Source organism: Pelodiscus sinensis, chromosome 2 (genome assembly GCF_052426305.1).
Source record: "Pelodiscus sinensis isolate ZL-2025 chromosome 2, ASM5242630v1, whole genome shotgun sequence".
In the NCBI taxonomy this organism is placed as follows: Eukaryota; Metazoa; Chordata; order Testudines; family Trionychidae; genus Pelodiscus; species Pelodiscus sinensis.
Genome location: NC_143053.1, coordinates 195,876,398 through 195,901,880, shown reverse-complemented (window position 1 = coordinate 195,901,880; position 25,483 = coordinate 195,876,398). Strand labels below are relative to the sequence as shown.

Sequence of the window (25,483 nt, the reverse complement as noted above, 5' to 3'; positions counted from 1 at the left end):
TATTTACAGGATGGGGGATTCTATCCTAAGAAGCAGTGACACTGAAAAAGATCTAGGAGTCATATTACATAATCAGCTGAACATAAACTCTTCATGTGAGGCTACATCCATGTAATTTACATAATAATCCCTTGGGTTTTCTAGCTCTTGTTACAATGACAAGAAAATAAGAGTAATGAATGGTGGTGATTTCAATTCTATATAACCAATAGAAATGCTCTGAGAGATACTAATGGGAAGCACTATATAAGAGCCAGATATTCTTTTCAAGAGCTGTTCATCCCTATTTTGGGTCAGCATATCTGTAATTTTTTAATCCCTATTCACCAGATTGCTCCCACCTTTTAGGTGGTGCTGATGAGGAAAAAAACACAGATACCCAAAGAATTTGCATTTGTTAGTTCTTTCTTTAATAAAGCAGGTTAGACATTCTTCCAGAGTGAAGATACAAATTTTCACAACTAAATGAATACTCGGTCTGCACTAAGATACGTCCGATATTACATGCATGAGACTTGAAACAGTCATGAGATACAGTACAATGAGCCTCAAATAGGCCCAGGTATATTTTTAAAGTCCCACATTAGTACTTATCTGTATTTTACAATGCATATTATTTTCTATCAGATTACTGTTATCCATGAACATTATGAGCAGTTTGTCTTTGGAAGAAAGAATAATCGCGTATTAACATGGCAATTTCTTCCTTGGTACATTTGTAACATAAGGCAAGATAGGGTGATTATCTGTCATTTTGTCCAAACTATAGCTATTTGGCTTAATGTATATATAAAAAAGTCTAATGACATTTCCAGTATGATCAAACAGCAACCACAAATGGTATTTGGAATGTAGAGGGACCTGGTATAACCAGAGTGGATTTATCTAATGGGATTCACTGAAATCTCATTTGAATAAATGCCACTCTACTGCCGAGGATTTTTTTCAAATCCCATGGGATAACAGACATTCTAGGCAACAGGGAAATGCACTATTACAAACTTGTGAGTTGTAAAAAAAAGGTTTTATACTTTCAGCTTTGCTAAAAATGTGATATTAATGGCATAACCACTAATTTTTTAAAAATAAGGAGAAATGTACAACTCACATTCTTTTATGGCACTGAGACTGTTAGAGAATGACAATGTGATCGCTGGAGTAAATGGACAGAAAACAAAAGAATGTTTAACACAATCATAAATCAAGTGTTTACCCCTGCCATCACTGCACAATATTTCTTGATTCTTTGGGTCTCTATAACAGTTTCCCAATTTTTTCATATATACTACTTCTGCAGATTCGTGTTTGTGCCACATCAGCAACAACTCTAGTTGGAAGGGGTAAGGTGAGAAAAGCTTGCAGGAATTAAATTAACTGTTTAGTTCCCTGGCATTCATACAAGCTCAGAAATGCAAAATAAAGCTGCACACAAGCATCCAGGTTAAATCTGGAAATGTTTTTTTTTGTGATAGTGTAGAAATAAGAAAACTAGAATTAAACCAAATAAATCCCCCTCCAAAACATTGTGTTTAGGATCTTTCATCAAAACAAACAGGTTGATGTGCAGCACAGTCAAGATGGCTGTCACACACAATGCTAAACTTGCTAATAACATGCCAGTATTTCTTCATTTTACAAGGAACAAATAATTTTAGAAACATTATATGGTGGATTTTGAATGTGTAAGTGTGTACCCCTGAAATTATGTGATAATTACCTCTTCATTTGTCTTCAGCATTAGACCTTGTATAATCCAACTCCAGCATATCACATTACCTAACTTTGAAATACTGTATTTAACTTCAGTTACAATTACCAATTAATCTGCAAGTATGTACTATTTATTAATAACATTTGCCACGCAATTACAAGTTATTGCATGGTTACTCTACATGTGTCCTGTAAAATAAAATCATATAAACATGGAAGGATTTTGTTATTTTTGTACATATAATAATTTAGTGGCATTCTTTTTATTTCCTCAGAGCTGCTGAAAGAATGGGTCTCTATTAATAATTTCTTTTTGTGACTTCCAAAGAATTTAAGAATGATTATGGAATGCAAAAAGAATTATATATTAGGGGGTAACAAACCCTCACATATTATCTGATGCACTGCACATTTCATGGGAGAGAGATTTCCTTTTCCAAATATAAAAACAAGTTATTTAGAATCTTGATCTCATTGAACCACTGTCTTTTTCTTGACTGGCAATGGGAAAGATGATATCATATTTGCATACAGAGAATACATGGTTAGCATCAATGTGATATAAAGTGCTTTTAATTTTGAGTGCCTCAGAGCTCTGTTCCTCTCTCCTTGGTTAAATTATGTTCACCCAATAGCTGGAAGCTGTTTTAATTCAATCTGCTCAGATCTAACACTATTAGCTGGTTAAATTCCCCTAGAAAACCACTGATTTAGACATGCTAATCTCAGTAAACTATTATTCTTCCTAGGGAAGGTGAAATTAGCCAGTATAATTAGGGATAAGAGGTATACTGCTACCTCTAAGAAGAAAAAGATATTAGGCAAAAAGTGGCAGTAATGTGTTGTTCAGTCCTTACCCTTTACAAAATTTGCCAGCTGGTTCTACCATAATATGGTGCTAAGGAAATCTTAAAAATGGGACACAAACCAGGGTCTTTCTCCTGCACAGCTATTGTAGGATGAAGATTAAGAACTCAGGACTACTGAGAACAAAACTGACAGTAATTCTAATTCAGAGCAAGGGCAACTTCATTTAGGATTAGAAGGGAAGATCAAACCCCAGTCAAACTATCTGCACAGAGAAGTTTTATCTCTACATAGCAGCATATAAATTTTCACCTCGGCATTAAATTGTGAATCTCTTTTAAACACAGTAGTAGAAGTTCTTTCATTTATTTGCTTTCTTTTGTTGCACATCCCTGGGAATCCAAGTGTTCCTTTTCCTTCTCTCCTTTGCTCAGTAACAAATTACTCTAGCAAGGTGTAGAGGATTTTCAACAACCCCATAATTTGGAGTCAGTCTCCACGTCATTTCTTTTTCATACCTCCCTTTCCTTATTCACAGCCATGCCTACAGGGTATTTCTCTCTCTCTCAAAACAGATGCTTTGACTGAGAACTAATGTTATACTTCAGCAAAAGTCACCATACAGATTCTTCTGGCTAGAGGAAAAGGAATCTCATAGTCTCCTGGAATTCAGAACTTCTGTGGGACAACAGACAATGCTTCTAATCAAATAAATTTGGATAACTCCAAGTCACATTTCTAAGCGAATTACTTCTTAAACTGTAACAGAATTCCCATGAAGGAAAACTACAGCACCATCTTCATGAATGGACTTGATTCTTGTACACAGTAGAGGCTGTACAATGCTTAACATCTACAGAAACAGATTCCAAAGGAACACTATTCCAACACACAACCCCCCTAGTACCTCACTCAGAATTAATAGAAGTCTTTTAACTAGTAGAAATTCAAGCTTCTAGATGCTTTAAAGAGGTTATTTTAGATTTAATTTGGTGTTCTCCTATACCTGAAGTGCTGGTCTTCTATAGTTTTCTCTCTCTGAGTATTGGTCAGAGGTTTCTGCTATCTGATTACAGTAATCTTGATGCCAGTTGCTGAACCAGTGTGTGATATGAAGGATGCTTTGCATCTCTTTGATTAGCATCCCCTCATTTTCTATTCCTAATCTCTAGCAAAATAATGTCCTTCCCATTCAGCATCCTAACCTGGCATATTGGAAAAAGTAAATCTATCAATTGTTTTGTCTCTCTGTCCTCTGTATACCCATTACAATATATGCTTCATTTTATTCTATCTGGTGAGAAACTAAGTAATTAGTACTATAGTTCTAGAAGCTGCTAAAATAACCCTACAACTAGCAGTAGTTGCATATTAGAGCTAGATACTACTGCAGCCATTAAGGAAATCATTAGACAATTTTTATATTCTTTGGAGGGTTGCAATGTATTGCCTGTATCAAATTTGTGCTCTGATCTATTAGCTAGACTTTAGCAGTTGAAATGGGTTACCTTTATACACTTTCTGAGTCAGTTATCCAGCCCTGTAGAATCAAAGTTATTTCAGCTGAGATTTAGTAACTGACCTCACAAGCTCTCCAAGATGTTCATTTAGATGTCCAAGGGGCTGACAATAGTGAAGTCAGAATCTTTGCTATTATTGCTACTATCATCATCAGGGCTCGAACTCAGGTTACTAGAGGAGGCTGAAATGGAGCCCATGAGTGGATCAGAAAAGACCAAGGAAGAACGAGGTGGAACTTCATTCCTTGCTGCTGCCTCCTTGTGTGCATGAAGTAACTGCTCATGCTCAAAGACAGCACCTTTATTTCCCTCCTCTTCTTTGGAAACCAGGATATAGTCATCAGTGCTTCTGCTCTCTGAATTTCCACTTGTTTCAGCTGTTGCCTGAGAGACAATAATATGAAAATGATTTACAGTAAAACCAAAACACATTTTATTTCAGCTGTTGCCTGAGAGACAATAATATGAAAATGATTTACAGTAAAACCAAAACACATTTTATTTAAAAATCCCAATTATGGCCATCATTGTTCTACTGCAAACAACTAACATAATTCCAAGCCAAAGTGGACTTTATGATTTCTGCCCAGTGATCGGATAAATACCATTGGGACTTTAAGCGCACAAACAGTTTAATTCAGAGTATACAAACGTATCTTGCACTGTGTCCTAAATATCACTAAGTATGATCCTAGTTGGATACATGGATGGAATTAATTCTAGGCTCAAAAGCCCCCCTATGAAGAATGACCCAATGCCCATCTCTTAAGCCTCAATCTTGGGGAGAAAAAGCGAGAGGAATCTGACTGATTTCAAGTATTGCAGAAGGGCAAGAGAGGGAAATATATTAGGTTTATTAACTAACAAAATATCAAGGACTAAAAGTACTTGTTTACTTTGCATGAAACATAAAGGAGAGAGAAAATAAAAATACATCATCAGGTAATGGAGTTTGTACTAGTGTTATAATACTTTTCTCTTTCATTGCTGCAGTTACCTGTGGCTCCACATAACCAGTTGATCTCAGTTTTCCTTCTTACAGGTACATTCTAGTACTGATGCTTTTTGGAAATCAGAATTAGTGACTTTTTTCTATATTGGTTAATGAGCTAGATATAGAAGTTAGTGAAAATGAATTTTTGGAGAGTGATCTGAACCTCCATCAAGCTTCCGTAGTGGCTTGTTCACCAAACTTTCAGACCACTTAGAACAATTGCAATCCCTCAAGAGGGCCATGAGGATCAATGGCATGTCCAGCAAGCAGAAATTATTTGATTAGCAAATTTGTAATCTGTTACCTTGAATGGATGGCAGATTAATTCCCCTTTCTTCCAGAAAAAACAGATAAAATACCACATTCTTATACAGGAAACAGTTTGTTCACCTACCAGAGATCATGATTGGATGCCTAGTCAATTTCATACTGCTGCCACTGAGTAAGAATACACTATGGCAAACAGTCTAAGGTAGGATAAGCAGGTATGAGGTGAGAGGATGTTGATGCCAACTTGTTAAGATTCACAGTCACGCAAGAGTGAGAAAAGACAAAAGAAGTGCAAGGGGCAGCTGGAGCAACATACTTGCCAGTTATATAAGGCTCAAATAGGCAATGATGTGCTAAGCAGGAGCAACTCCCTTAACAATGACTTTTTTCAAGTGAAGTTATACTTCCCAGCACAATGTAACCTAGAGTAAGAGAGATGGGAGGCTTTGGTAGAGGAGGAAAAAGAATGAAAATAGAGGCCAAGGAAGAGCTTAAATGAGATAGAGACAGATTAGTAATATACAGTACCTAAAATTATGTACATCATTAAGGTGCTGCTGATCCATAATCATTAAGGTGCTACTGATAACCATTTCCTGTTCTCTCTCTCATTCATTATATAGGAGTACTCTCAAAAGTCTTCAGTCCATTAATGGATCAGGAGGACTGAACTAGGGGATATATAGGAAGCTTATCCTACTAGCTACTGTGCAAGTAGTTGCTACGAAATATTAAAATTTAACAAGGCAAAACATCAGCTGTGAGTGAAAACCAGCTTAGAATAAAGAATTGTGATTCAGTACCTCAAGAACAAAGAAAAGTTTGTACTAAAAAGGTTCCAGAGACATTTCCATTACCAATATGGACCACTTTAAAAATATCTTGTTTACAGAAGTTATTAAACATTCTCATTTTATATAAATTGTTCTACAAATAAATGACCCATTTTAATACTGTCTCTCCAATACAAATTTAAACATCTCACATTGAGTAGCAGTAAAAATGTGACATACATTACAAGCAATAACAAATATCAAATATATAAATTAACGGATCTAAAAAACTGACAGCTGAACACTGTTGCTAATGTTTGCGTGCATGAATGCTTTTTAAAATCACTTACTAAATAATTTGTTTTCTTTCAGGTAACCATTATAAAATTAATCCAAATGCAAATTATTCTTAAGAGTTCTAAAAAACCCTATTTAATATGTTTGTAATATAGTTAAAACCGAGGGGGGGGGGGGGAGGGAGCACAATGTATTTTGGTACATGGTCATGGGCCGGCTCCACCCCTTGGAAGGGACAGACCCTGGTTTGGAAGGGGCAAGGCTAGGGACCAGCCTCTCCCTGGAGTTCTCTGGGACTGGAGGCTTTGAATTAAAAACACAGCAAAGGGATCACAGCTCCCAACTCTGCCACTGCCACATTGCCTGGCAGTCACCTGGGGTTGCTGCAGCTATTTAAAGGGCTCATGGCTCCAGCCCCTGCCAGGGTAGCACCATGCCCATGAGCTGTGAACCATTTAAATAGGATCCTGCTGCCTGAGTCAGTGCCTGGAAATTCAGTGACATGGGCAGCAGGATATAAATAGAAAGTGGTCAGATGCACTCCATGGGCCAAATCAAAGTGTTGAGTGGGTTGGATCTGCCGTCGGATCACAGCTTGCCCAGCTCTGGTTAAAATGAACAGTTAGTAAATTTCCTATTCCTTTTATGATTTAAAAAAAAATGTTTTCACTTAAAGAAGTTATAAAGAGATCTAACTTTACAGACACACTATTTAAAACACTTTTTCTATAATGAAGCCTTCTTTAATTACTTTTTTGTTTGATCTATTTGAATTTCTATCTTCATCATCTGTCGGCAAATCAGCTAACATGTCTAGGGCTCTGAGAACACAGACAGTGTACAAGAATGGCTTAGCTCCAGAAATTCATTAACAGTGTACTGTTAGATTCCATGGACATCCATCAGAAAGCATTACAAAGGGCCAGATTAAGGTCTTTGGGGACCATAGGTTCCATTGCAAATTTCAGTCTCCTTCTTTTTACATCAATAATGTAAACTATTTTAAACACTCTTAGTTGACGTAATCCACTTTCCCTCTTTCCCCCGTTCTTTTTGGAAACCTCTTTTGAGAACTGAGTGTATTTTATAGTTCTAGTCTGATGGCACCATATTAACCATTATTTTAGACTTCCCAGCACTCTTGTCTAAGATGGCTACTACTGTAGGAAACCGAAAGCATTGCCTAGCATCACGCTTACAAATAGGTTACCAGAGACAGCCATCTTGAAGATATCTGAAAGGCATACAGGCTGACCCCTTAGGACAGTGAACAGTTTCCTAAATTCTGAAAAGTGCTGATGCCTGGTTAGACAACCCCTCCCCTCCAATTTAATAAAGTGAAAAGAAAAGAAAGAATCATATTTTAACTTCTTTTCTTTTATGATTAGGTTCTTCATTTTTAGCCTACCCAAATTTTGGGCCTCTAAACCTGGGTTTGGTAGAAGTATGATTCAGACTGGAACATATCCATTGCCCCCAATATGATCTAAAAGGCTTGGCATAAATATAGGTTTGAATTTGGAACACACTATTACTTTGATGCAGATATTTCCAGAGGTAAAAAATATGTCTCTCCATTCTTTGCTTTGCCTGTTTCTCTTTCAGGAAACTCGTATTGACGTGAACCATGTTCTGTTCCATCTGCCGCCACTACTGAATAAATGAAAAATGACAGAAATATACTTCCAGCAGCTTTTGAAAGTGTTTTCGCCAGGTGCCATATGGGTTCTCCAAACATTTTTTTTCCCTGATGAATATCAGTTACTAATATCAGGCATATTTCAGTTGCCTACATATTGTGAACAAGCTAAAACTAACAATAAGAATACATTTTAAGTAAGCCTAGAAGAACAGCAGCAGTTCATTTTGTTTCTTTCTTGGGCTAGTTAAAAGAACAATAATGTATTAATTATACAATATTTAGCAATGCAAGATTTCTATTTATCCACGGTATTGCTAATGAAATGAATGCTGTATTTTGTGGCTACGTCTACACTGCCAGTTTTGCTGGCAGTGAATATGCAAATGTGGTGCAGATTAGCATATCACACCTCATTTGCATAATTTATGCGATGCATTTTTGCTCAAGGCATTTTTGAGAGAAAAAAAAGTAGTGTGGACATTTTCTTTTTTTCGCAAAACCCCCTTTTCTCGCCAGATCCTTATGCCCCAAAAAAGGAGGTTTACCAATCTGGCGGGAAAAGGGGTTTTTGCGCAAAAAGAAAACGTCCACACTACTTTTTTTACCCACAAAAACCCTTTGCGCAAAAGTGCCTTTCATAAATTATGCAAATTAGGTACAGTGATATGCTAATCGGTGCCTCATTTGTATACTCATTGCCGGCAAAACCGGCAATGTAGACATAGCCTGAGCCTTTTTCTTATTGCACTGTAGCACAGAGTTAAAAATGGAACATTAGAAAATAAAGTGGTCATGAGTGGTGTGGAGAGGGCTGATAAAGAAAAGTTATTTATTAGTTCCCATAATAGAAGAACTAGAGGACACAAAATGAAATCAATGGGTAGCAGATTTAAAACTAATAAAAGAAAGTTCTTCTTCACACAGTGTGTAGTCAACCTGTAGAACTCCTTGCCAGAGGAGCCTGTGAAGGCTAGGACTATAACAGAGTTTAAAGAGAAGCTAGATAATTTCATGGAGGTTAGGTCCATAAAGGGCTATTAGCTAGGGGATAGAAATGGTGTCCCTGGCCTCTGTTTTTCAGAGGCTGGAGAAGGATGGTAGGAGACAAATCGCTTGATCATTGTCTTCGGTCCACCCTCCCTAGGGCACCTGGTGCTGGTCACTGTCGGCAGACCGGCTACTAGGCTAGATGGACCTTTGGTCTGACCCAGTACGGCCGTTCTTATGTTCTTATGTAAAGTCCTCCTTATATGAGTGATTCTTTACAAAATGTCAAGTGCTGGAGCAACGTGCCACTACGCCCAAACATACATAGTAGAGTGGTATAAGTTGAACCTCTATAGTTCGGCATCCTCAAGACCTGACTAGTGCCAGACTAGTGCCAAACCAGAGAATTTATCGAACTATGAGAGGTCAATATTGTCTAGCAGCATTACCAACACTTCCACTGCTCACTGGACTCTTACAATACGTTTAGGGGTAAACTTGAGCTAAATAACAGCATAGAGCATGGAGAGGCAGCACTGGTAGTGGTAAACAAAGTTTACGGCATTACGGGAAATTTGGCCACATCCATGATAAGTGGAGACCCAGCTAACTAAAATCATGCTGGACCACAAATGTTGCTGGATCAGAGAGGTTCAAACTCTATGAACAATACCACCAAGCTCCTGTATAGTGTTTTCCATCTTTCTATTAAAAAATATTTTCTTTACAGAGGAGGTCAGTATCATTACTCCCGTTTTACAGACGGGCAAACCTAGATATGGGGTGGGTTTCTCTTTTGATTAATGAAGTGACAAATAAACCATATCTAAAAAACATGAAAGACAATGGGCCAGATTTTAATCTCATTTACACCAATATAAATCTGCAGTAACACTAATTAATTCAACTGAGTAATACTGATGTGAGATGAGAGGCCTACTGTAGATGAGAGGAGATTTGGGCCCAAGACATTTTCATTAGAAAGGCCATACTGGGTCAGACAAAAGATCCATCTTGCCCAGTTTCCTGTCTCCCAACAGTGATCAATGACAGGTCTCCCAGAGTCTCTGGAATATAAATGTAACTTCTAGATAATAGACTCAGCAGCCATAAAAGGCCACAATAAATAGAATTACTCACACATACAGTCAAATTTATTCTGCTGGAAATATATTAGGTAGGAATGAAACTAAAGCAACACAACATGTTCTAAATCATTAAGGTTTAGACGTTTTTAAACTTTATGCTATATTCAGAAAATGCTTCCAGTTTGACCTGGAAATATCATTGTAGCATATTACCTTCATTAAGACTAAAAAGCTGTGGTCCTGCTTGGAAAAAATTAGTAATGTGCTCATTTCACTGGCTACTAAACTTAGAAGTTTGTATCTTTTAATTTTCATGACATAGGGTCAAAACTATGTCTAGACACAAAGTAGTCAGAAACAGCAAAGAATGCTGGGGTATTAATATTTCTTCTCAACAATAAGCAGTTCTAAAGTTGCTTTCTTATTTTTGTTGTTGTAATAAAGTTATGCTCATTACTATAATTGGAACTCCCAGAAAATAAGAGAGAAGATTAATAAGAATAAATGCACTGAACCCAAAAAAGTGAATGCATCCTAATCTGCAGATATTAACCAACAGAAGATTTATCTGGAGTTGCTTCAGACCCTAAATTCAAATAAGTTTAAATAATTGTTCTGGGCTGGGACTGGGGATGAGGGGTTCAGTCTGCAGGCTGTGCTGTGGAGAGAGGACAACCCAGCTCTCTTTCACCGCAGCAGTTTGAGGCCATGTGAAAAGCACCTTTCTCCATGGTCCTTGCAGCTGCAGCGGGTACAGCCAGAGTAGCGGTGCATGTCCCCCATCTGGGAGACAGATAGACATACAGACAGACAAACACCCTGAAATATATAGTAGATAGCTGTCCCTTTTTCCACCCCTGCTATCCCAACAGGGTCCTCTTGATGCCTCTGTGGTCATTCTACAGTATAACTTCCTTCCTATCAGACTCCTTCCTTTCTATTTTGTGGTAAATAATCAAATTCCAGACACATCCCATTGTCTTGGCACAATGAAACCTTTTACCTTGCTTTATGTTATCAACAAGAGGAAGCTGCATACCAAATTTGGTAGTTCTAGCTCTTTGGCGGTCTATTTGTTCAGGAACTCCTTGGCTACATCTACACTGGCATGATTTTCCGGAAATGCTTTTAATGGAAAAGTTTTCCGTTAAAAGCATTTTCGGAAAATCGCGTCTAGATTGACAGGACACTTTTCCGCAAAAGCACTTTTTGTGGAAAAGTGTCCGTGGCCAATCTAGACGCGCTTTTCCGCAAAAAAGCCCCGATCGCCATTTTTGCGATCGGGGCTTTTTTGCGGAAAAGAAATCTCTGCTGTCTACACTGGCCCTTTTGCGCAAAAGTCTTTCGGAAAAAGACTTTTGCCCGAACAGGAGCAGCATAGTATTTCCGCAAAAGCACTGACAATCTTACATGAGATCGTCAGTGCTTTTGTGGAAATTCAAGTGGCCAGTGTAGACAGCTGGCAAGTTTTTCCGCAAAAGCAGATGATTTTGCGGAAAAACTTGCCAGTCTAGACACTCCCCTCATGTTTAGGAGGAGTTCTTAAACAAATACAATCACAGATAGACAAACACATATTTTAAAAATACATAGTAAGATTAAAGCTGAAAAATCTTATGTAATGTTTCATTAGGGCTAAGTTTGCACAACTCTTACATTTGTCAGCAGTTTTTCGTGAATAGTCTCATTTACAACAATGTGAGAATAAATCCTTAGCAGCCCAAGTAATATGTGCACTATCAAACACAGAAGGTGTTGTGTGTTATACCTTACCTTTCATTTTATACTATCAATCAATGTTAAAGATTATTAATAAGGCATCTACTATATCAATACTAAGGCGCAAATATTTTTTATGTGAAAAGTAAGATGCTATTATATAAAACGAGTTGTCATTAGACATGCAGTGTTGTGGCCGTGTTGGTCCCAGGATACTAGAGACACAAAGTGGATCTTTTTCCTGGACCAACTTCTGCTGGTAAGCAAGAGAAGCTTTTCAGCTTACATGTCATTACTGCTTTAACTGCTTTTGTTAAAACCAGACTTTCTTTTCTTGCCATATAGAAGGCATTGATTAAATTCGTGTTAGCCCACATGTTCTCAAGCGGGTTACCACTGGAATTTAACAAATGCATTCACTATGGCAGAAAAGTCTGGTTTTAATAACCATGGCTAAAAGCAGTAATGACATCCGTGATGAACTGGGATTTCTTTCTGTATCTCTTTTGAACTTTGGATGATGTTATGAAACTGCATCATGAAATTGCTTTGTCATGGAATACTTTATATGTATGTGAATCTTCAATGAGTTAGCAGGGTTGTACCATTACTGTGCCAGCCTAGAGAAATGGTGAATGATCAGCACTCACCAACAGTATGTTCAAAGTAAAACACATTGGAACATGTTCTCTTCTTGTTTGAAGGGACGCGAGTGCAAAGCAGTAGAAAGTTACCAAAAGGCAGAACAAAAGAAGTAGGTGACCCACTTGGAGTCTATCAAAGAACTCACAGGGAGGAACTGGGGAGAGAACCATTTTGCACCACATTAAGACAAGGGTGCTGCAATGACAAAATAAACAAGGAAATGCATGGCCCTGTTTGCTGAAATATAGATGGCCTTCCAAGAGAAGGATGAAAGTGAGGAATGCTGCATTTAGGATATTTTATATGATCTGTGCTCTTCTGTGCTATCTGTTGACAGGAACCTTAAGGAAAAGTTGATAGACTGAGAAAACTGCGTGTGGGCTGCTTCACAACTACTTTGTGCACCTGAGAGATTTAATCTGTAAACCCAGAGCATCACCCCTTTTGGGGATGGAGTTCTGAGACAGGGGTGTGTTTAAGTACTGAGAAGTGGGGCAAGGCGGCTGCAGAGCAGATTCAAGCACTCAGAAAGGGGGTGCAGTTACATTATCTGACCCTGAGGATGTGTCTAAGGACTCAAACCTGGGGTAGCAGCTGGACTCTGTTCAGATTCCACAAGTAGGGTTGCCAGGTATCTGGTATTGAACTGGACAGTTCGGTATTTTCACCTGTCTGGTAAAAAAATTCGGAAAATACTGGACACCTAAAATGTCCAGTATTTTCTGATTTTTTTCCCCGGCCAGGAGGCAAAAATACCGGGTGCTTACCTGGTTCCACAGGAGAGCTGTTTGGCCAGGAGCAGGAAGACAAGATTGCGGACAGCCGGCGAAAGTCTGTTAGAGCCAAAAAGCTTCAAAACCTTTTCTTAAAGGGGATAAGCTTTTGATTTTATTTTGCTTAACTCTTGGGGTTCTTTGTGTGTGTGTGTGTTTGGTATTTTTGGTTAAACCATCTGGCAACCCTAGACACAACTTTAAAACACCCCTGAGAACCTAGAGCAAAAAGTCTTGAATTCTCCTCACAGCAGGCCTAGAAGGTGGTCAGGAAGGGGCACTCAGTCGGGTCTGTATCAACATCCATTATAAAGGAGCTAGTAAACATGAAATGTAAAAACCTTTTATATTTGCAGCTACCATAATTAAGTCAAATGAGATAAATTTTATTTTTAATATTGAAATACAATTTTTAACAGCTGATCATACAAATCCTCTTGCTTTTAACAATCACAACTTCCTGTTTCACTAGTTTTAGGTAAAACAAAAAACAGGACTATGTAAGTAACTCTATTATTTCCTTTCATTCACTCCAGCAGTGCTGAGTTGGTTCAACAAGCTGTGGTAGAAAACTGAGCACAGACTAGAATGGACTTGGGATGTTAAATATCGAGCAACTGACTAATCAAATAGTCGATGCATTTTGCATCGACTATTTGATTAGTCGATAGGGCGCCTCCACCTTGGAAGTATAGTAACAGCCCTAGGGCTGTTGCTACTCTCCAAAGGTGAAAGTGCTGCGTGGAGCCCAGGGTCAGCTGGGGAATGACCCCGGGCTCCATGCAGCATTGCTGCTTTGAAATGCTGTGGGGAGCCCGGTGTCAGGCTCCTTGAGGCATTTCAAAGCGGCAGCACCCCATGGAGCCTGGGATCAGCTGGGGACTCCCCCACTAACCCTGGACTCCTTGCGGCACTGCTGCTTTGAAATGCCATGGGGAGCCTGGTGCCATGCTCCCCAGAGCATTTCAAAGCAGCAGTGCTGCATGGAGCCCAGGGTCAGCGGGGGAGTCCCTAGCTGATCCTGGGCTCCACGTGGTGCTGCTGCTTTGAAACGCTATGTGCAGCCTGGGGACACCCCAGCTGGCCCTGGGCTACATGTGGCATTTCAAAGTGGCAGTGCAGCATGGAGCCCAGGGTCTGGCCCTAGGCTCCACATGGCACTGCTGCTTTGAAGAATCCCTTCATCTCCCCCCTCCCTTTGCTGCCTCTTTCTAATAGAGGCGGCAAGGGGGAGAAGTAACTAGTCAACTAGCCTGTTGACTATCTAATAAGCATTTGCTTATCGGCTAGTCGTTCACATGACTGGACCATGGCAATGAGAATGCTGATACTGATTTCCCAGTGCTGTGGGTAGAGATACTGGTGCTGGTGTATTACAGAAGCAATTTCTGAACTTTGTTGAGGAGTTCTTACTGGAAATCACACATTAATAAGTATAAACAGCTACTAATACGATTACAGGTTCAACTAGTGATGTCAACATGTAGACAATGACAATTAATTGATAAGCCTAGGTTTATCGGTTAATCCTGTTGACTACACGCACTCCCCTCCTTTGCTGCCTCTGTATTAGAGGTAGCAAGGTGGGGGAGGCGGGAGCTGGCTTTTCAGCTGGCTCTCTGTGAGTGCTGGCTGTGCAGATCCGCCTCCCTCCCACCTTCAGGGAGCAGCCAGTGCTGGGGGGAGCCAGCTTAAAAGCTGGCCTCTCAGAACCGGCTCTATGGTGCCGCCTGTCTCCCCTAGTTACTTTCTCTATCAGAGGCAGCAGCATGTGGTGGATGGGGTGGCTGCTCCATGGCAGCAACCCTTGTCCATGTGGGGTCCAATCTCCCTGTAGACAGGAGCTGCTGCTGCAGAGCAGCCTCTGTCCATGGAGAACTTAGCCTACCGCAAACAGCAGCTGCGGCCATCCTGCACCGCTGCCTGTGATAGAGCACAGGATGGGAGGAGTTCCCCGGGAATGGGGCCGGGAGTACACTGGCTGCTGGCCCCACACCTTTGGGAACTATTGAATAGTCGTGCAACCACTAAAATTTCATGTGGTTACATGACTATGCAATTACACGCTATATAAAATCCCTTGGCTCAACAAAGACAAAAGCCATGTAATGTGCAATCTTTTGTAACCGTTTTTCATGAAGGGTGAAAGCATTGTACTGATTCAAGGAAAAAAGCCAATAAAGAAACCTCAAACAACTAAGAGGGAATGAGAAGTTAAAATGATCTAGCTGTATCTTTTTTTGGCACTTGAAGTTGGACACACTGGTGCAATGCAGTAATCAGCTGTTGCATAATTGAATTCTAGAGGACAGAGGCAATGAGAATATCTACCCACAGGAAAATGTTAAATCCCAAGCACCAATAATACCTTTATAGCATTCTTTTAAAATTTATTTTGAACCCTTTTAAATATGAAACTAGTTTACTGAGAAGCAGCTGAGAACTATTCAGACAAAATGAAAACCAACTGTACTTGATGTTTACAAAACCTTAAATCAAAGTAGTCAATGGGAGTTTTGCAACTGACTTCGCTGGGAGTAGGATTGGGCTCAAAGCCTTATCTACCAGCGATAAGGAGGCAATGCTTCTGGGAAAAAAGGGAGGGACACTAGTTGGAAGAATGAGGTGGGATCCATCAGCACTTAAGAGACAAATAGAAAAGGTGAAAAGGAAAAGCAGAGAACCAAGAAAAGGGATCAAAAACATCACAGAGAAATTCAAACCCTGGGAAAACTGATTCAGCTAAGGGAGCTCCATGTCTTTTTTGACATTGTATTAATTTATTTTAAGCTATTTAAATAGAACATTTTTAAAATTGCATTTGTAGGTAAATGTCTTAAGTCACAAAAATAAGTTTTCAAAATTGTCACAATTTGTGAGATTTTAGGCACTTCTGAAAAACATTCTCACGGTGTTTAATGAATGCCACACTATTTCCATCAGGAAACTACATCCATTTCAGCCAAGTTACTACTTACCTGAAGTATTGAGAGGCAGTGTTGCTTTGCCATAACAGATCCTTTTAGGATATCACCCATTTCTTTGTTCTGAGTGCTGGAACAGTAATGATCATCTTCTATTGTGATTTGCTCATTCTCTTCAGCCTCCAGCTGGCTCTGGTTGAAACGTAAGGAGCCCTTTAGAATATCCTTGATCTATTTGCCAAGCAGAAGGAAAAATAAGAACATTAGGAAAAATCTCTAAAGCTTGGGCTAGGCAGACAGCATGCCTCTCATGCACTATATTTTTTTAAAGTGATTTACTACATTTTTTTTTTGAGGAAAACAAGATAAATGGTAATATTTGCACTGGTTAAAGATCAAGCACTGGGGTGCTACCAAAAACTGGAACACACAAAGTATTTAAAAAGAACAAACTACTTATATGCTCTCCAGCAGTTAGGCCTTGTCTACATTACCAAATTTTGTCAACAAAACTTACAACAACCACCAAAAGTCAACAAAACACTTTCTCCCCGTCGCTAAATCATATCCACGTTGGTGGCACCATCCTAGGCAGTGTGAGCAATGCACTGTGGGTATGTATTCTACAGTGTAGTATTGACGGAAGGCAGAACTGATACCTGCGCATTACAGGATTCCCTCCAAGTTCTCCCACAGCATTCTCAGCTGCTCTGTGAGCTCTCTCTGCTGAGGAATGACCAAAAGCAGCACAGTGGCCAGGCCCCTGCGGCAGCAGTCTGCTTGTCACTGTTCCTAGTACAGGGCAGAACAGGATCATTCCAATCATTTGCTTTTTGTTTGTTTCCCAAAGGGAGCAACACACTCAGCTATCAGATACTTCGTGGAGCTATGAAAGGGGAGGGGCGCATGCCTGAGGGGAAGCAGAGATCAAATCAGGACAGGCATTGTGGGATACTGGCAGAAGCCAGTTCTGTCAATAAAACCAACAGCAGTGTCTACACTAGCTTTTTGTCAATAATAAAGGGAGAAGGAAATAAAGTCTCTTGGGGTATGTCTACACTGCCACTCTAGTTCGAACTAGGGTGGCTAATGTAGACATTTGAACTTGCAAATGAAGCCTGGGATTTAAATATCCCAGGCTTCATTTGCATGTTCCCAGGTGCCGCCATTTTTAAATGCCCCGTAGTTCAAACTACCTGCCCGCGGCTACACGTGGCACCGACTAGGTAGTTCAAATTAAAGCTCCTAATTCGAACTACCGTTATTCCTCCTACAAGGAGGTTTAACAGTAGTTTGAATTAGGAGCTTTAATTCAAACTACCTAGTCCGTGCCGCAGGTAGCTGCAGGCAGGTAGTTCGAACTACGGGGAATTTAAATCCCCGGCTTCATTTGCAAGTTCAAATGCCTACATTAGCCACCCTAGTTCGAACTAGGGTGGCAGCGTAGACATACCCTCATGGGGTGGAAGTATTTTGTCACCAAAACTGGGATGTTTTCCCAACAAAAGTTACATTGCACTGTGTATGCTCTCGCTGTTCTGTCATAAAAAGACAGTTTTGGGTGACAGGACTTGGTAGTGCAAACAAGGCCTTCGATATTGGGCATACATTATGGTACACCAGTTAAAAGATATGCCGGAACTAACACAAGTGAAATAGTTCTAAATGGCAGATGCACATTGTTCAGTAATATTCTTGTCTAAGGAACGTAGTAGTACTTTTTCTTCATCTCAAATGACACTGAAATATTGGCTTTTTTGATACAGGTGATAGACGCATGGGTATTGAATACTGTGTATGTTATGCATTGAAGGAGTGATGGTTTAATGAATGATTAAAGCTGAAAACTGAGAATAGAGCTACCAGGGTGCTACTCTCAGGCTACCATAGACTTCCTGAAATTGAGACTGAGTAGGATGCTTAACTCTCTATGGTTCAATTTCACCTCCAGAAAAAGAGTCCTGTAAAGCTTAATTATATTAATCTTTGTAAAGATGAATTCAGTCAATATCTATACCTGCTTCAAGCCAGCCAGCGACACCAGAATTTCATCTTCTTTCTCCAGGTGTTCCTGTAATATGACTTCCTGAATATTTCCTGCAACACAAAGAACAATATTTTCCTAAATGATCACTCAGTACTTACCTGCCACCAACTTACAGTCAGCACTAGTATGCTCACAAATTAGCACCAATGTCTAATGCTGTCACGCAAACACAGTCACATCGATCCACAGTGTGGCAGCTTTACTCATTGTAGAAGGCATGAGAAACTTGGCTAGACAAATCTATACATCTGTAAGAACTCCCACAATGATGCTGTTAGTTGAATCAATCAGGGCACACAACAGACTATTCCTGAGCCCCAGAAGAAAGCTGATGACTATAATCTTCATGAGCTCCAGTTTTTAAATTAAAGGATCTAGTCATCTGGTTGCTTCTGCTTTCATCCCCATTCAGGTGTGTAACCTTCTTGACTCTGGGAACATACCAGGAAGCACTCAGGAATTTTTACACAGCAGTAGTACCTGTGTACCCCTTATGTTAGTTTAAGAGTGCCCTCTTTCTAGTTCAGCTACTTCCTATTGCCAGCACTGATGTAGATTTCCTTGGCCTATCTGTACCAAGAATGAAATCCTCACCTCTGCTCCCTCCCCTTTACTCTTTTACACAGACTAGAGTAAAGGGACCTTAATAGTTTTATATCTGGCCGAAGGAAGACAGCTGAAAGTGTGTTTTTCAAGGATCCCCTGGGAAGCCCTTTCACAGGGGATTTGCTGAGACCAGGATAAGTGTATAAGAGGAAGGTACAAAACACCACCCTGCATGTTCAGGGCAAGAAAGAATGAGAAGTCAAAGCTTCTGTTACAGATATGACGAATAGGGATAAGACAGTAGTGTTGTCAGCAGTGAGGGTATGTCTAGACTCTGGTGACAGAGACATGTAGATTAGGCTACCCGGCATAGGAAAATGAAGCGGTGATTTAAATAATAGCTGCTTCATTTAAATTTAAATGGGTGCCGTGCTGAGCGGATCAGCTGTTTATCAGCTCAGCACGGTAGTCTGGACGCTCCGCGGTCAACATCAAAGACATATGTCGACCTCCCCGGTATGCCTCATGGGATGAGGTTTACCGGGGAGGTCGACAAATGCCTTTGATGTCAACCGCGGAGCGTCCAGACTACCGCGCTGAGCTGATAAACAGCTGATCGGCTCAGCCATTTAAATTTAAATGAAGGGGCGAGTATTTAAATCGCCGCTTCATTTTCCTATGCCGGGTAGCCTAATCTACATGCCTCTGGCGACAGAGGTATGTAGTCTAGACGTACCCTGAGAGAATATGGCACTGCAGAGCATTTCACAGGAGAGAAAAGGAGTACAGATTGGCCATGTTGAATTTAAGATAAATACCTACAGAACGAGATGAGAGCAAGTGGGGATGAGATGGGTCATAAGAAGACAGTTAGAAAGTTAGATCTAAAAGCCATGATGTAAAGATGGCAGTTCACATCACTGATGGCAATTCAGATCAGATCACCCAGATATAGGTGTAAAGCAGTGTTTCTCAAGTTGTTTTCCACAGACCTTTAATGGTCCTCGACTGTCTTGAAGGTGGCTCCAGCCCGGCACTGCCACAATGGAGAAGCAGGGGTGGTGCGGCGACAGTAAGCACCCATCATTTCCCCCAGGCCCAGACCCCCAGCTTCAGAGAAACCCCATTCAGATGTTCCTGGTGCACTTCTGTGTCATTTTGTGGAACTGGGTGAGGGGAACAATGACAATGAGGAGGCTGGTTTCATGAGCTCTGCCATTTCCTCCTGCAGAGTGGGGGGCTGCAGCCTTGGGCATTGATGACTCCTGTAAGTGCCAAAGGCCTTCATTACTTCCCAGAGTAAGTAGCCTGAGATAGGAAGGGCTGGACCGCTCGGCTTGAGTTGTGGCCTGACTCCCAGATGTAGGCAATGAGCCACCCATCAGGGGTCCTGGCTGTCCTCCTGATCTCTCCTTTCCCTTTCAGGATGTCAGAGATCTTCCCCTTGCTGATCCCTTCAGCTTCTTGATCAGAGCTGGTGAGTGGGAGATGGTGTTGGCTTAAATATAGTGGGAGATGGTGTTGGTGGGGCACTCTGGGGCTGAGTCTGACTTTTGATCCAGTGCCAGGGTCAGTGCTGGCTCCATTAGAAGTGCCCCGAGGCGAATGTCTCTTTCTTTGTCTGGGGATTAAAAGACTTGCAAATGCGACACTTGTCGCTAATGTGCCCCTTGCCCTCGGATGCTTGCACAATTAATCAGATTTGAAGTTTGGGGCATGCTCTTTCTCTAGTGAGAGTCCTGTCTGGGACAACCTCCACATTACAAAACTAATGCTAAAGTACTGCATTAAGGGAACTAAACTATGAAACTTTACATTATGCAAAGAATGTGTTCATCTAGAATTAGAGATAACAAAACTGGTTGAAGCTCCAGAAGTCCATTCACCATCATTAGAGGCCAGAAGGAACTGAAAGTAGGGGTAGGTGGCAACGTCTCATACTGTGCCATGCAGGAATCACTCCAGAGGGTGCCAAACCTGCTCCACCCACGAATACTACTAGAGAAAAACATCTGGTGCAGGTGCACATGGCGAACATACATACCTAATGTGGAATGAAATGTGGGCAATCAACTTGAAGAAAAATCAGAGATGGCAGAGAGAGATCTCTCTTTAGTGTACTTGGTCTGCTTCCCCTCTTCAGTTCCTCCTATATTTTACCACCTATTATTTATGGCAAATGTCTCTCCTATTAATCTCCTCTCTTATCCTAGGGTCTCTTGTGGCACCTTTACATGCACATGGCACCTTCTGAGAGGAGCTGGCTTGAAACAGCTGCAGGCTTTATTATGATTGCTGCCTTGCCAGTGCTGGCTGCTGATCAATGATTTGTGCACATTCAACGTTGCCAGGATCACATTAAATTTAGCTTTCTTCTTTATCACCGGAGCTGTGATTACAAGAACATTCTTCAAAGTCAGAATGGAGGAGAACTAGCGACTTGCAACACTCACATTTTCAGTTTAGGATACTTAACCTGGGGACATCAAGAAGAAAGATGCTTTATTTCAGTTCTAAATCTTTCCCAACCAGGAGTAGAAGAATAGGGTTCATACAAGTGTCAGGGATTCAATAAGATCATGTATTTCGTGTTTCACATACTGATCCTTCAGTGTGACACTTACTGAAGAAAAAAAGGGTTATTAGGAAAGATTAAAAAGGTCCTAATACTTCTAAGTTCCCCAATACATTTGTCACAATATAATTTCTATTTCAGTTGCACTACAATGACAAGAAAATCTTTGGTATTCAATACAACAGTGCACTAACTACTGGTAAACAGTTGACTTTTTAAAGGTGACTACTGTATCTAAATTATAAATATATTGTACATGGTATATCTCAGTTTCAGTCTCCTTTACTCTTACAGTTCCCCATTTTCCCTTTATTTTATAAGAGAGGCTGCATTTCCATTATAATTGGATTGAATGTGAAACTGGAATCCATACACCTCATTTAAAGTTGGCCATCAGATCTGAAAGTTAATTTCTCTGCATGACCTCTGCAGACAATTTAGTATGATATATAGACATTGATGCTTATTAACAAAACCCAACAAGTTTCTAGTGGTTTCCTTAACATCCCCAAATGACAATGAGTGAATTATTTTCATTTTCAAACTAATGGGGTTATGAAAGGTTAATTGTTTTGCATATAAAGACAATAATATCAAGTAGTCAAAGTCTCATCCACCTCCTTCGCATTGTGCGTGCCATCTTTGAACATGATTTCATTGCACAGTTTTCAAAAGCAGTGCCTAAAAGTGTTTAAAATGATAAAAGGATGTGTCTTTGAAATGCAAATTCATAAAATTTATTTTTTTTTAATCTACAGTATATTGAACTGGTACTGAATGAAGACTGATTGCTTCATCTGACTGATATTTTGAGATTGACAAACAGCAATGATAAATACAGTGGGGCAAATTTGACTGAGCTCTGATGTGTACTTCTTTATGATGTACATTTATTCAGTGTGGCCACAGATTGACCTGTGTTTACATAGGGTACATCTACACAGCAGGGCTAAAGTCAAATTAAGCTACGTAACTTTGGCTATGTCAATTGCATAGCTGAAGTTAAAATAGCTTAATTTGGCTTTTGGTGCTGTCTACACAGCAGGAAGTCAAAGGAAGGATCACTCTTCCTTCAACTTCCCTTATTCCTCGTGAAATGAAGGTTACTATGAGTCAAAGTAAGAAGTCCTCCTCCAGCTCGACATTATTTCATAATAAAAGCTTGTAGCGTAGACGTGCACTATGTTATTTCAGAATAACATACTGACATTCTGAAATAATGTTGCTATGTAGACATAGCCTTAGTGTAAACTTAACATTGTAGTGGAAACCACATTGTTACTGAAAATTAAAGATATTGCAAGTGTGAAATACTAAAGCTAAAGTAACAAAACTTGATATTGGTTAAAAAACAATATTTCAGACTCTGAGATGACTTTTCTTGTGTTCTTCTTGTCATATATTTATATTTGTATTTGGATACAATATTACTAATAATTCATATTCAGTAGTCACCTTTAAAAACTCACTTATTTACCAACAGTTAATGTCCTATTGGACTGAAAACCAATTATTCTCTTATTGGTAAAATCTAAAATGGTAACTATTGATTTTTTTTAAAAAAGCAATTGCTTGATATATAAATATACTAACATTGTGGTCAGTGCAGAGGTGCACTAGCCCGAAAGCAGCATGGTGCCTCTCAAAGGAATGCCAGGAAAATGTAGGCACTGTGTCACCTTTTGATAGCTTCTAGCGAGTGCTCCTATGCATTATAAGCTCCTATGAAAAATGGCAATGGTACTAGATTTACACAGTCCTTGTTCTTAGGCCACGTCTAAGCAGAAAGCTTGATGCTGTGGTGGTCCATCTTTCGGTAGTATATTTAGTTGGTCTAGTAAAGACACGTTAAATCAAACGCTAAGAGTGCCCCCATTGGGACCAGTACTTCTATTCCTTGTGAGGAGTAAGTGAAGTTGATGGGAACATTTCTTCTGTTGACCTCCCTCTATGATAGTGATAGAGATGTAGCCGTGTTAGTCTGGGGTAGCTGAAGCAAAATGCAGGACAATGTAGCACTTTAAAGACTAACAAGATGGTTTATTAGATGATGAACTTTCGTGGGCCAGACCCACTTCCTCAGATCAAATAGTGGAAGAAAGTAGTCACAACCATATATACCAAAGGATACAATTAAAAAAAATGAACAAATATGATCCCTCTATGATGACAGTGCAGAAGCTTGGCTTAAGGTCTAGCGACTCCAGCAATGTTTTTTTATGTACCTGGAATTTTGTACTTTAAGACAAACTTCCCCCATAGTGGCGAGGAGTCCTGTGGCACCTTATAGACTAACTGAAGTGTAAGAGCATAAGCTTTCGTGGGCAAAGACCCACTTCGTCAGATGCATACTTCCCCCATAGTGTGGAGCTGGCCGTAGCTATTTCAGAATGGTGCAAAGGGATGCACTCTATCTTTTGTATTTGTGCAGGGCTGGCCACAACAGAGCCAAATATGTGGTGGTTTTATCCATGTGATAAATCACATTTATGGCATATCACCTGCTGCCTCTCTTGCACTCTACCCATTAAACCATCTCCACTCAGCTTCTAAAACTGTAACATTTTACTCTGTTTCAAAAGGTATTTATCTTTTAAAAAACCCTATCAGAGAAAGTTTTTCTTCTTGCATCAAAATGAGCCGATCTGACTCTGAATATATAAATTGAACAGATCTATAAAATAAGAGTTCTTTTTTGAATATTCAGTTTTTAAAGTAATCTACTTTGGAGGATTACAGTCTCAGATTGAATGACATACCTTTTAGAATTTAGCTATGCATTCTATGGATTAATATATTCCTTTAATATACTGAACTAACAGATGAAGGGGGCCCATTTTGTGCAGCAAGTCTAGTCACACCATAAAAGTGCCCAGTACACTTCTCTGTGCCCAAAGTTAGCCCATTCATTAAAAGAACAGTGTATATTAGCATGAATTAGATTTCCTAGTCTAGGTTTAGACTCACTAATTAGGGGGAAGGGATAAAGCTGCTTGAATGAAGTTAAAGAAAACTTTGTTTTCACTGAAGAGGTGTATTGTAGGCGGATAGAACAACAGATTATATTGGAAGGACTATTAGAACATCATCATGTCTTGGCACTGTATGCAGGAAACTTATATGGTGTCAACAGATTTATCAAATCTAAACAGTATATTGAAAAGCCCAGGGAACAAAATGGAGGGAAACAAAGGAAAAGAACATTCTTCTAATACAGTTTATAATTAGTGGGAAGACAATTATACATTGCAACTTGAATCTATTTAATTTTAAGTTAGAGTCCTGGCACACATTCAGCACTAACTGTCAATAATACTTCTTAAAGATTTCCATATAAATTGTGCAGATGCGTTGGAGTATGTGCGGTGTTATTTTGCCATCTTACATCAATGTTTAATGTAAATTACAATCTTTTTCATCAGGCACAACATTTTGTATCCAGAAAACTGAAACACTGGTTATAGAACCCAGCCTTTCATTTCTAGACCTCAATTAAAACTTTTCAGCAGAGAAAAGGTTGAAATTGCTCTTCTTACTAATCCCCAAATGTACCACACATCTACCTAGATAACTCCTCATGATGTGACAGGACTCTTACAAGTATTATAATGTCTTCAGATGGCAGATGTAATGATATTGAAGTTTTGGGAAGAACCTGTAAGTGCTAAAATAAACAGAAAACGATGGAGTCCTATCATAATTGAAGAAAACCCAGGTTTGCTTTTTTCTTTTTTAGGCTGGTGATGTGATGATATGGGAAAAACTGAGGGGAAATATATCTGCAATCATAAGCAGCAAAATACAAACTAAATATAATTGAAAACACAAGGATAAATTAAAAACAATTAGAACATTTGGATTAGTAAATCATCCCATAGTCTTTCCACCTTCCTCCTCAACTTGGGTTTTTCATTTGGAAGCTCTTGCTACTGCAAACTCTCTCCTTAAACTGATAGGATGGAAAAAACTCCAGTATTTTGAGTAAGGCTCCAAAGTTACACTGGGCTTAAAATTGGACACATTAATTTTATTTCACTATGACTCTTCCTATTAGCATTTTAAGATGTCCTGTTAGCACAGGAAGAAAACATCACTCAATAGCGCAGCCATGCCGCTAAGGCATCCAAGACAAATGAGACCATGTGTACTGTAGATTTATTTTCTGC

General features: G+C 39.6%; 1 protein-coding gene across 7 annotated transcripts in view; it reads right to left on the bottom strand.

Annotated features, from left to right (window-relative positions):
* Positions 1 to 387: 387 nt before the first annotated feature.
* Positions 388 to 25,483, bottom strand: part of TBC1D5 (TBC1 domain family member 5) — a 525,247-nt gene continuing 500,151 nt past the window's right edge. For all 7 annotated transcript variants that reach the window (XM_089776643.1, XM_075922103.2, XM_075922104.2 and 4 more), the window contains 3 exons: positions 18,167 to 18,246; positions 16,204 to 16,380; positions 388 to 4,421 (listed from right to left, as the gene is read on the bottom strand). In XM_089776643.1, the coding sequence (XP_089632769.1) occupies positions 4,125 to 4,421; positions 16,204 to 16,380; positions 18,167 to 18,246 (554 nt within the window). In that variant the 3' untranslated portion in view covers positions 388 to 4,124. The remainder of the gene's footprint in view (positions 4,422 to 16,203; positions 16,381 to 18,166; positions 18,247 to 25,483) is intronic.